The sequence below is a fragment of the Canis lupus genome, chromosome 19 (assembly GCF_048164855.1).
Source record: "Canis lupus baileyi chromosome 19, mCanLup2.hap1, whole genome shotgun sequence".
Taxonomy (NCBI): domain Eukaryota; kingdom Metazoa; phylum Chordata; class Mammalia; order Carnivora; family Canidae; genus Canis; species Canis lupus.
The window spans coordinates 47,060,850-47,071,101 of record NC_132856.1 but is presented as its reverse complement, the minus strand read 5'-3'; the positions used below and the strand labels follow the sequence as shown (position 1 = coordinate 47,071,101).

The window sequence follows — 10,252 nt, the reverse complement described above, 5'->3', positions numbered from 1 at the left end:
GTCCTCGGGCACTGTTGAAATATACTTTTTATTGCATTTCTGCCGTTTTACAAAAATATGACAAAATAAATTAAAAACAAATAAATAATCGCCTATTCTGTGTTTTCTGTTGGTTTTTTTGGGGGGGATTCCTTTCGTTTCCCCCATCCCGGTTGGAAGGAAAACGGCAGATAGGGGAGGCCCGGCCCCCGGCCCCGCCCCAGGAGGGGGCAGCCAACACTGGGGGGCCGTCGGGCCGAAGCGCAGCGCGTTTTCTGGGTGGCGGCCGCCGCCCCGTCCCCGGACTGGTATTGCATATGAGAACAGGAAGGCGGAGCTAGTGCCAGCCGCTGGGCCAGCACACGGCCTGGGGGCTGGGGCTGGGGCTGGGCGAGGGCGCCGGGGGCTCCGGGGACTCGGAGGTGGGCGGCGGGGGGAGGCTGTAGAAGCTGGCGTCCCCCGGCAGGGGCTGCGGGGCGGGCGGGGGCCCGGCGAGGGCGCAGGGCGGGCACTCGGCGGCGGCGGGGGCGGGGGCCTGGCGGGGGGCGGCGCCCTCGCCCCCGCAGCCCCAGGGCCCGTCCCACTGCCAGCAGCCTGCGGGCGGCGTCGGGGGCCGGGGCAGCGGCGTTGGCGGCGGCGGCGGCGGCGCGGGGCTCCGGCTGCGGCGGTTGCGGAGGGCAGGGGCGCCCACGGGGGCCAGCGCTGTCCCTGCGGAGGCGAGAGGGGCCGTTCCGGGGGGGTGCCGCCCCCGCCGCCGGACCCCGCTCGGACCCTGCCCGCGCCCCCTCCCGGGCTTCCAGGCACATCGAGGGCCTTATTGCTTCTGATCAGTGACAAGGGGTGGGCGTCTTCTGGTGCGTCCCCTGCCTCTGGGCACTGGGCCCCTCCCCGTCATGGGGAGAAGGACGGTCTGAGGAAGTCCCTCTGATATCTGACCTGTGTCCCTGGTGCTGCAGCAGCCACCTCGGGCTCCCAGGGGAGTTAGTTGCTGGAGCCTGGGGCTGGGTGGGGCTGGGGTTGGGACTGGCAAGGTAGGGGTGGGGGTGGGGAGGAGCATGAGACTGGCACCTCTGCTGAGCACAGATGTGGGTGTGGCCTGTGGCCAAGCACCCCGAGCTCCGCGAGCTCCGGGAGTGGGCAGCTCCAGCCCCGACCTCCAAGGAAGGCCTCCTCAAACAGCTGGGCTGCAGGTAGGGACTTGCATAGAGGCCTGGGGGGTCCAGTCCCCCCAGAGTGAGCTGGGTGTGGGGTCTTATAGGAACAGGAGAGGCTGGGCCAGGTGGTGAATGAAGAAGCCTCCTTCATCTCTCCTGGCCCCAGAGCAGGGTGGGCAGGGTGCCCTGGGAGAGGCACTGGGACAGGGGGCTTTGGCTCTCAGGGGTCCTGGAGACACTGGGCAGGCTTGGACTGAGAGGCTCCACATACCACATACCCAGGTTCCCAACCGGTACCAGAGACCGGGCCTCCTCTGTCCCCTGCAGCCCCTCTCCCCAGGCCTGGCCACCCCACCCCTTCCCACAGAGCCGGGCCCAGAGTCCCCACCCCCGAGTTAAAGCTTGTGACCTGAGCCTTCCTCTTCAGGCCGGGGGGCGTCCGGCTCCTCAACCGCAGCCTCGTCCACCGGCCCACTCCGCTGGGCTCGGCCTCCTCCACCGCCGGGGGTCCCGTCCAGCCGGGCCTGCCCGCCTGCCCCGTTGGACCCGGTGTCAGCCCGGGCCCCGCCGAAAGGGAAGAGCTTGCTGGCGTGGAAGGCCTTGGGTGGTGAGTGGCTGCGCTCTGGGTCCCGCCGGGTCTCAGGCGACTTGAGGAACTTGAAGCTGAGGAAGGCTGGCAGGCGGGTGTCGCTACCCGTGGGTGACTGGGCAGGGGGTGGCCGGGCGGCAGGGCCGGCCCCCGCACTGGCCAGTGAGGACGTAGCCCCCGACGACAGGAACTTGCCCTGCAGCGGGATGATCTGCTTCAGCTTCATGACGTTGTTGGGTGCCAGCAAGGACCCCGGGCGCTTGGGCCGCTCCTGCCCATGGCTACCTGCCCCACCGCCCTTGGCCTTGGTGGAGGCCTTCTCGGGGGCAGCGGGGTCCAGCCCTGAGCCTTCGGCCCGAGCCTCCTCCCGGCCACTGGCATCGCGCTCTCGCCGGGCATGGTGCTCCGCGTGGCGCTGGCGCTCCTCCTCCTCCCGCCGCCGCCGCTGCTGCTGCTGGTAGCGGTGCTGGGCCTGGCGTTCGTGTCTCTGTGGGCAGAACAGAGCCATCACAGGGACCGGGCAGAAAATGCGTGTGAGCTGAGCAGGTGCCAGCTGGGGCCCCCACACCCCTGCTGGTGCTCTCTGTAGCAGGGAGGAGAGATCCAAACACCTTTTGGGCACCAGCTGCATTCCTGACCCACACTGGGGCTCTCTGTGGAAGTGGTGAGGGATCTAACCACTTACTGGGTCCCATGTGCATCCCTGGAACTGCCCTGGGGCTCTCCAAGGAAGCAGGGAGAGATCTAACCACTTATTAGGCACCGACTGCATTCCTGGATCTGTGCCAGTGCTTTCTGAGAATTTAGAAAGCGAACATTACTGGCCACCAACTCTGTCCCCCACCATGTGCCAGACACTGTCTTAACACCTGGGTGAGCAGTAAACACGTATCGGGCCTCAACAGTTCTCTGCGTTCTGGAGACCCAGCGATAGAATCACGACTGACACAGACCAGAGTCCATGCTGGCCAGTCCAGGAGCCACATGTGGCTTTGTCGGTGTTGATTTAAATCATTAAAATAAAATAAGAATTGCATTTCGCAGTTGTACGAAGCCCATGTCAAGCGCCCGCCAGCCACCTGTAGTGAGGGGCCACGCGAGCAGCGCAGAGACACATTCCGTCATCGTGGAGAGCGCCGCCTGGCGCTGCTGAGCTCCTTGGCCCACTCCGCAGCTTTCCGAGGAATGTGGCAGAAGCTGGGCTTCTAGGAAGCATCAGCTGTGTCCCTGGCCCCAAACAGGACACCGCCGGTGAGCTGGCGATGACTAAAGGCCCACAAGTGCCAGCCTGGTGCTGGATGCCACCAGGGATTCCGGGAGGGACCGGCCTGTTCGGAGTGCTAATTATTACACTGGGCTCTGCACCTCCTCCCTGCTGCTGGGAAGCGGGCTGCCAGCCAGGCAGGCCGGAGGAGCCCCACCGAGGGAAGGCGTGAACCGAGCCCAGCCCCCGCCAGCGTACCTTGAAGGCCTCCCGGCGCTGGTACTCCAGCTTGGCCATCTCCTCGGCCACCCAGCCTGGGATGTCGGGGATGGCCACGTGGATGAGGTACTTGAGGAGCAGCGCGAAGTGCTGAGGTGACAGAGGAGGAGGCTGCAGGCTCGGGGACGCCCTGCCGCGCCCCAGCTCCTCCACCCAGCCACCGGCCCCACCTCGAGCACCACCACGGACACGATGGCCGCCTCGGGGCTGAGCCAGGGGAAGAGGCGCTGCAGCTGCCCACACTGGCCGATCAGGTAGCAGTTGACCACGATCGCCAGGACGCCCATGGCCTCCATCACCTTCTGCAGGGGAACACGGGGGTGGGGCGCTCAGGTGGGGTCCGGCCCCCCTTCCTGGGCCTCCCGCCCCTCCCCGGCACACCCTGACTCCCTTTGGGCCTCGGCCGTCCCCACACCTGCCACTGGCCGATGCTCTCGACCCGCTGCCCGAAGGGCCGCTGCAGCCCCGTGCACAGCTTGAGGGCGTCGCTCCGGATCTCGATGAGGTTGTTGACCAGGGCGCACAGAGCAGCCAGGGGGAAGGCAGACGAGAAGAGCACAACATAGCCGAACTGCACGAACATCTCCTGATAGTCCTGGAACGTGTCCTGCAGGCGGGTGCCTGGGTGTGGCCTTGGGCCCTCCCTTGGACCAGGATGCCTCCTTCCTTAGACTACCTTCTTCTCTCAAGCCCACCTCCCTCTGATTATGCTGAATGGACCCAGAGCTGCCCCCTCCAGCAAGCTTCCAGCCCCCTAGCCCCACCCTCAGACTGCCTGCCCTGCCCTCAGAGGGCCGGGCCTTGATCCTCAGATGCCATCCTCACCTCGTACTTCTTCATACAGCTCTCAAGCTCGGCCTGGGTGAGCTGCGGAGAGTGGTCCTCCTCGGGCGGATCAATCCAAGATGACCGATTCTGCCGCCGCTGCCTCCGGCCCGAGTCTCCCGAGCCCGGCTCTGGGTCTGGGCCCCCATCTGGCCCCTGGTCACGGCCCTCGCCCCCAGCCCGGCGGAGCAGGATGGCCGGAGGCTCCCGCTCAGGACTGCTGGGAGCCCCTTCGGCCTCATCGTCGTCTTCGGCCAGTGTGAACACTCCCGGCTCCAGCCCCTTCTCCACCATCGTGGGGCTCCCCTCCTCCAGGAGGGCCTCCGGGCCAGGCCGCCGCCGCCCAGCCCCTCGTTCAGCAAAGCTGACTTTCTTCAGCCTGAGCCCACAGTCCAGGAGGCCACTCTCCTCACCCTCCTCCTCGTCATCTTCCTCCTCCTCCTCCTCCTCCTCCTCCTCTTCCTCTTCCTCCTTGCCCCCTCGAGGGCCATCCCCCACCTCCCCACCTTCCCCTGCAGGCCGCCGCTCCACTGTGGCCTCCTCCTCCTCCTCAGGTGCCCCGCAGCCCCCACTGAGACACCTGCGGCCCCCGCTGCCACCACCACCACCACCCTCTTCAGCCTGGGGTTCCAGGCGGCGGGGCACGGGGCGCTGGAGGCTCAGCAGGCCAAGCAGGGCACGGGCCAGCTCCCAGGCTGCCTGCAGGCCGAGCTCGCCTCGGCCCAGCCGGCGGTACAGGTGAGGCTGCAGGACCTCGCGCACATTCTGCAGGAACTGGCGGGTGATCAGCAGAGTGGCCAGCATCTGGGGGCAGGAAGGGGGAGGAGAGAGGCCACGTGGGGCGCGGGCGGGGCCCGGGGCACCGGGGCGGGCTGCTGGGACTGGGCACCCGCCCTCCGGGAGCAAGTTTCCAGACACATGCCCTGAAGCCAGTAGCTAACTCCAGCCCTTTAGATGTCCCTGGACGGACGTGGAGGCCCCAGCACTCAGCCCCGGCAGCCTCTACCACCATTCATCTGCCACAAACCATAGCCCAGTGGGCCACAGCGTTCCTAGCCAACCTCCTGCAGTTGCAGCGCATGTTGCAGGGAGGCCTGCTGTGGGGTCCCCCTGCTTGCAGCCCTGCCCAGGAGCTCAGCTGGTACCCAGGGCCTCGAGAGGCCCCTGCCATCTGCACCCCATCAGCAGGGCCCCGGCGCCTTGGAACATGCACCCGAGGCTCAGGCAGCGTGAGGCCCCAAGCACAGCCACACTGCCCGCCCTGGCGAGGCCTGCAGGCCTGCCGTCTGCCCATACTTTGGCCCGGGCCATGAGCAGGAGGCCCCGGAGGGAGAGGAGGAGCAGGTGGAACCGCAGGGCCGCGAGCGGGACCAGCACCGCCCGAAGCTGCCGCTCGAGGCTCTGGGACAGGGACAGGACGAGCAGGAGCTGTGGAGGGACCGACGGACAGGTGGACGGACAGATGGGGGACGACAGGCAGAGAGAGGACACACGGACGGACGGACAGAGAGAGAAGGATGGAGGGTGCGGGGGAGGGGCTGGAGAGCCCGTGGACCCCTTGGGCCAAGTCCGACCCCCCACTGGCCGCCACTGGGGGGCACTGCCTTGGGCTGGGGATCTCACCTCTTTCAAGCGCTCCATGTCCTTGAGGTAGAAGCCAATGTAGAAGAGGCTCAGGTAGGAGTTAACAAACTGGAACTGTGGGAAGTAAGTAAGGTGGGCAATCGCTCTGCTGCCCTGTCCCCAGGAGCCCCTCGCACGCCCCCTGCAGCCTCCCTGCTGCCTGCCTGCTGGCCACCGCTCACCAGGACGACTTTGATGATGAGGTGCTTCTCGTAGGCGCTCTCCAGCCGGTAATTTTCTGGGGGCCGAAGGGGTGAGTGAGGAGGTGGCCCAAGCCCCCTGAAAGCAGCAGGGGGCCCTGCAGGGCAGTAGGGGCCTCCCTCCCCAGGGCAGCGGGACCTCCCCTGGCAGGGCGTACCCATGTCGTTGAGCCAGATGGCGAGCTTCTTATAGCCCTCAGCACTTGCGCTGACCAGCAGAGCCAGCACAACCTTGGGCAGGAAACGGGCAAGACGGGGCAGCCCCTTCACGCTCAGCACCAGCTCCTGCAGGGGCAGGGGGTTCACAGGTCACCCTGGCATCCGGGCTTAGCTCGGAGTGGACCTGGGCAGGTGGCTGCCAGGTCAAGGACCAAGGCCAGGGCTGGGGGCTGGAGGTCACCTGCAGCTGGAAGCAGCCCAGCATGAGCAGAAACACGCAGGCCAGGCAGGTGAGGCATAACGGGAGACTCACAAGCAGCTGGAAAAGGAGCCGCTTCCAGGGTGGGTAGTAGAACTCCTCAGCCCGAGTCACAGGGCTGATGCGCCGGATGCCCTGGCAGAGGGTGGGGGTGGGGCTCAGCAGGAGGCCAGAGGGGCTGCCCCTGCCCCTCCCCCACCTTCCCAGTCCTCTGAATTCAATTTCCTCCCACCACGCCTTTGCTTCTGTGGTGCCCACACCTAGTACACCTTTTCCAGTCCCTCAAATGCAATTTCACACAATCTCTGCCCTGCAGTGCCCCCCACCTCCACCTCTCACTCTTGGAGTCCGTGGACTCAGATACCCCCGACTGACCCTGAACTGGGGTCGTGGCTCCTCCACAGCTTCTCCAGGTGAGTCCAGCGTCCCCCATTTGTAGGCCAGCTCTGCCCCCCTCCGTTTCCACTCCTCCAAGAACAGGGTCGACCAGACCACGTTGAAGAGGGCAAAAACCACACACGAAACATCCCGGCTTGTCTGGGGACGGCAGAAGGCTGAGCTGTTGGCCAAGCTGGCCCAGGGAGGAGGGAGGTGTCTCAGGTACCCCAGCCCCTGCCCAGCCCATTCCCAGCACCTGATCAGCCTCCGTAAATGTGTACAGGACGGAGCCAAAAACAGCTGGGTATACCATCGCTGATGTGTAGAAACCCAGCCAGGCAAAGTACATGGCAATCTTCACTCCAAAGTAGTCACAGATCTCATCTGCCAGGGGCACAGTCAGGGGGTCCTGGTCAGCCCTGCCCGCTTCCTGAAACTCCCGCACCCCCCCACACCACCTGGAGCCACACCTAAAGGCTGGTTTTCACACACAGCTTGCACCCATGACTTCATGAGGCGGTTCAGGATGCGCTGCTCATGGACCGGGAACACCTGCTGGATGATCCCACGGGCTGCCAGCTCAGGGACTGTGGAGCGATAAGAGCAGGACCTTGGTCGAAACCCAAGTCACAGTTTTTCCCTGCCTCTAAATCTTCAGAAGCTCTTCCCAGGGGAGGAGTTCTGAGTGGGCAGGATGTCTGGTTCTCCTTCAGAATTGGGAGGTGCAGAGGCAGGCAGGAGGGGGTGCAGGAATCCACCTGGAGGGTGAGGTCCTAGGGTGGAACCTTGTATTTAAATAAAGCCATCGGCCTCAGTTCACTGCTGCGAACGTCTGAGGAATGGTGCTAAATTGGCATCAGAAGGTGAACTTGCAGCAGCTGCTTTCTGGGAGAGGAAACTGAGGCCCAGGGCCACACCTCACAAGGCATGGAGTGCTGTCCATGGTCCTGCCCCTGCCTTACCCCAGACCCAGAGAAAGGTTTCTCTTGGACACGCCTCCCGGGAGCTAAGCCACACCCCTACACTAAGGCCACACCCCCTCACCGCATTGATTGATGTCTCCGGACCCCACCCAATTCTTCACTAGCCTTTGGGCGGTTGTCTCTAGGCCCCGCCCCCTCGCTCCCGATAGGCTGCACCCTAAGCCCCACCCAGCTCCCCACGCGTGATTGGAGGCTGGTCCCGCCCACTTACTGATTGGCTGGTCCTCCAGGAAGCGCACGTTGTGCAGCGCCTCGCCCTGCTTTGCGCGTAGGTTCTGTAGCCAGAAGCGGATGATGCTCTGGCGTTCCTGCGGGGGACAGGGCTTGAGCACAGGGCGCAGCAGCCCAAGGACTAGGGATGCGCACTGGGAGCCAGAGCTGGCCGCACCTGGGAGGTGAAGAAGCGCAGCTCACTCTCCACGTTCTCGTAGATGAAGTCCTCCTCGCAGGAGAAGCCGCGGGTGCCCCCGCCAAACTCGGCCTTCACTGCTTTGCGCAGACCCAGCTCGTCGGCTCCTCGAAGTAGGCTGCCGGGAAGACACGGAGCTGGGGTCACGGGGAGACCCCTGGCTCACGTCCTGGAGCTAGGGTTGGTGTACCTGGCGGCCACCTGGGACAAATGCAGGGCGCTAGACCTTGCAGTTGGTTCTTGAAGGGCGGGGAGCTGGGTAGCAGGGTCAGCGAGAGGCCAGGGACAGAGACTCGCCTCTCATATGTGGCGGTGACGAAGAAGGCATAGGCACGCGTGTGGCGGTGGTGGCGGACTTGCACGATGAGCTCGGGGATGCCCACGCGGATGTGGTTCAGCAGCCATAGCAGCGTGTGGTCATCAGTCGTGTCTGCCAAGGGGCACAGGGACTGATGGCTCTTGCCACAAGGGGTCCGAGGCCTCTTACAGACTCCTACTCAGGGGAGCCCAGCTCAGGGGAGCACATCTGGGCAGCGGGCAGGTACCTGGAAAGGTCATCAGCACGTCGCAGTTCTCCGTAGGCACCGTCTTCATCCACGCCTTGTGTGACACCAGATAGCGACCAGCCTGCAGGAGCCGCTTCCCAAAAAGCTTATCTAGGGGGCAGGCGGGGCAGGACCCAGGTCAGGCCACTCCCAGACCAGGACCCCAGCCTCCAGTTCAGTCATTCCCGCCCTAGCCCCTGCTCACACACTCGGTCTGGCGTTCAAGGACCTGCAAGCTTTGGCCTTGGCTTGTTTCCTTCCCCCCTCGTCCTTGCAACCAGCCAGGAACGCCCTTCCCCCAGGTCCTCCCTTACAAATCTTACTCATTCTTGAGGCCCAGCTCCGCCTCCAAAACCACAATCGATGGGGCGCTCACTAGCAGCCCTGAGCACTTCACCATATCATGTCAGCGCGTCCTCATAGCTGGGCGCGGTTCTTACCCCCATTTCACAGGTGAGGAAACTGAGGACCTGGGCGTTTAAGTCACGCACCCAAGGTCACACAGGCGAGCTGGGATTCGAACCCAGGACCGTAGGATTCTGTATCCTCTGCGGAGAGGCTCTCTCAAGCGCATCCCTGCCGGGCTGCGATCTGATAGCCCAGGGGGTGACTGAGCTCAGCCCCAGGCCAGGGTTCTCGGAGGGGCGTGTCCGCGTCTCTGCGCGGGGACCCCTGCCCCCTGCGCCGTCCCAGCCGCGCCGGCCTCGCCGCAGCCGCAGTGCCGGGAGAAGCCGGCCCCTCGACAGGACTCTAGGCCCGGGACGGCTGACCCCAATCCCACTCCCCGTCCGGCCGCCGCGCACCACAGGCACCTGCAGCGCTGTCAGATCCGGCCGCCGCACACATACCCAGAACTCCAGACGCCGGGGCTGCAGGCTCGCCCTCAGGCGGGGGCCTCTTGCCACGCTCGCCCTCCAGGGACGTGCCCCCGGCGCTGGAGGTGGCTTCGGCCATGGCGAGGGCAGGTCAGGTCAGGGGCTGCGGGCGGCCCGAGCGCCGGGGGGCCGCGGGCTCATCGGGCCGGTGCAGCCGGCGGAGCGCGCTGGAGGTGGAGACAAAGGCCGCGCCCGCCCGCGCCGGCCGCCGTCCCCGCGTGCCCGAGCGCTGCTTGTCGTCTCCGCCCGCGCGGAACCTCGATTCTCCTTCGCGTCCCCGCGCACGTCGCTCTTGGGTTCTCGACTCCGCCCGTGTTGTTTTCTGGATTTCATTCTCGCCCGCCCACTTCGTTTTCTGGTGCCCGTCTCCGCCCGCACCAAAGATGCATTCTCCTCCGTGTCCCCGCCCGCGGTCTAATTCTGGGTCTCGTCGCCGCCCGCCCCAGGCCCCAGATTCACCCCCTCGGAGCCTTAGTTTCCCCATCTGCACGGGTGCGGTTTGGAATCTTGAGTTGGGCCTGATTTTGACAACGTTAGGACTTGGGAAGGGGTGGGCCCGGGCCGAGGAGATTCCAGGCAGCAGTAACTTCACCGCAGCTAGAATACGAATTAATAGTCACAGCAAGTCCTGCCCTCAGGGCCTTAGCATGTGCCGGTCAGCTCCTTAGGGCACTCGTCGCACCTTCTCCGTCCACCTCTCAGGACGAAACGTCCTCAGAGAGGACCCGAGAGAGCTGCCAATTTTAGCAAATAAAAGTACAGTCCTCCCAGTTAAACGTGAATGAATTTCA

At 65.1% G+C, this 10,252-nt stretch overlaps 1 protein-coding gene across 1 annotated transcript; it reads right to left on the bottom strand.

Annotated features, from left to right (window-relative positions):
• Nucleotides 1-9: 9 nt before the first annotated feature.
• On the bottom strand, nucleotides 10-9,714 carry ANO8 (anoctamin 8). The gene is made up of 18 exons (XM_072786813.1): nucleotides 9,435-9,714; nucleotides 8,587-8,697; nucleotides 8,339-8,471; nucleotides 8,021-8,159; nucleotides 7,844-7,940; nucleotides 7,120-7,236; nucleotides 6,906-7,033; nucleotides 6,647-6,808; nucleotides 6,254-6,406; nucleotides 6,012-6,138; nucleotides 5,836-5,891; nucleotides 5,654-5,728; nucleotides 4,031-4,834; nucleotides 3,621-3,812; nucleotides 3,376-3,507; nucleotides 3,185-3,295; nucleotides 1,543-2,209; nucleotides 10-687 (listed from the first exon to the last, which is right to left on the bottom strand). The coding sequence occupies exons 1-18, from the start codon at nucleotides 9,538-9,540 to the stop codon at nucleotides 317-319; spliced, it is 3,681 nt and encodes a 1,226-aa protein (XP_072642914.1). The 5' UTR covers nucleotides 9,541-9,714; the 3' UTR covers nucleotides 10-316.
• Nucleotides 9,715-10,252: the final 538 nt, after the last annotated feature.

Bases quoted from the DNA above. Each gene is read 5' to 3' on its own strand.
- ANO8 (XM_072786813.1), bottom strand. From the start codon at position 9,540: ATGGCCGAAGCCACCTCCAGCGCCGGGGGCACGTCCCTGGAGGGCGAG. The intron at 7,237-7,843 runs GTAAGTGGGCGG...ATCGCTCCACAG, and splicing joins CCTGGAGGACCAGCCAATCA to TCCCTGAGCTGGCAGCCCGT. The intron at 6,809-6,905 runs GTGCTGGGAATG...TGCCGTCCCCAG, and splicing joins CATTTACGGAGGCTGATCAG to ACAAGCCGGGATGTTTCGTG.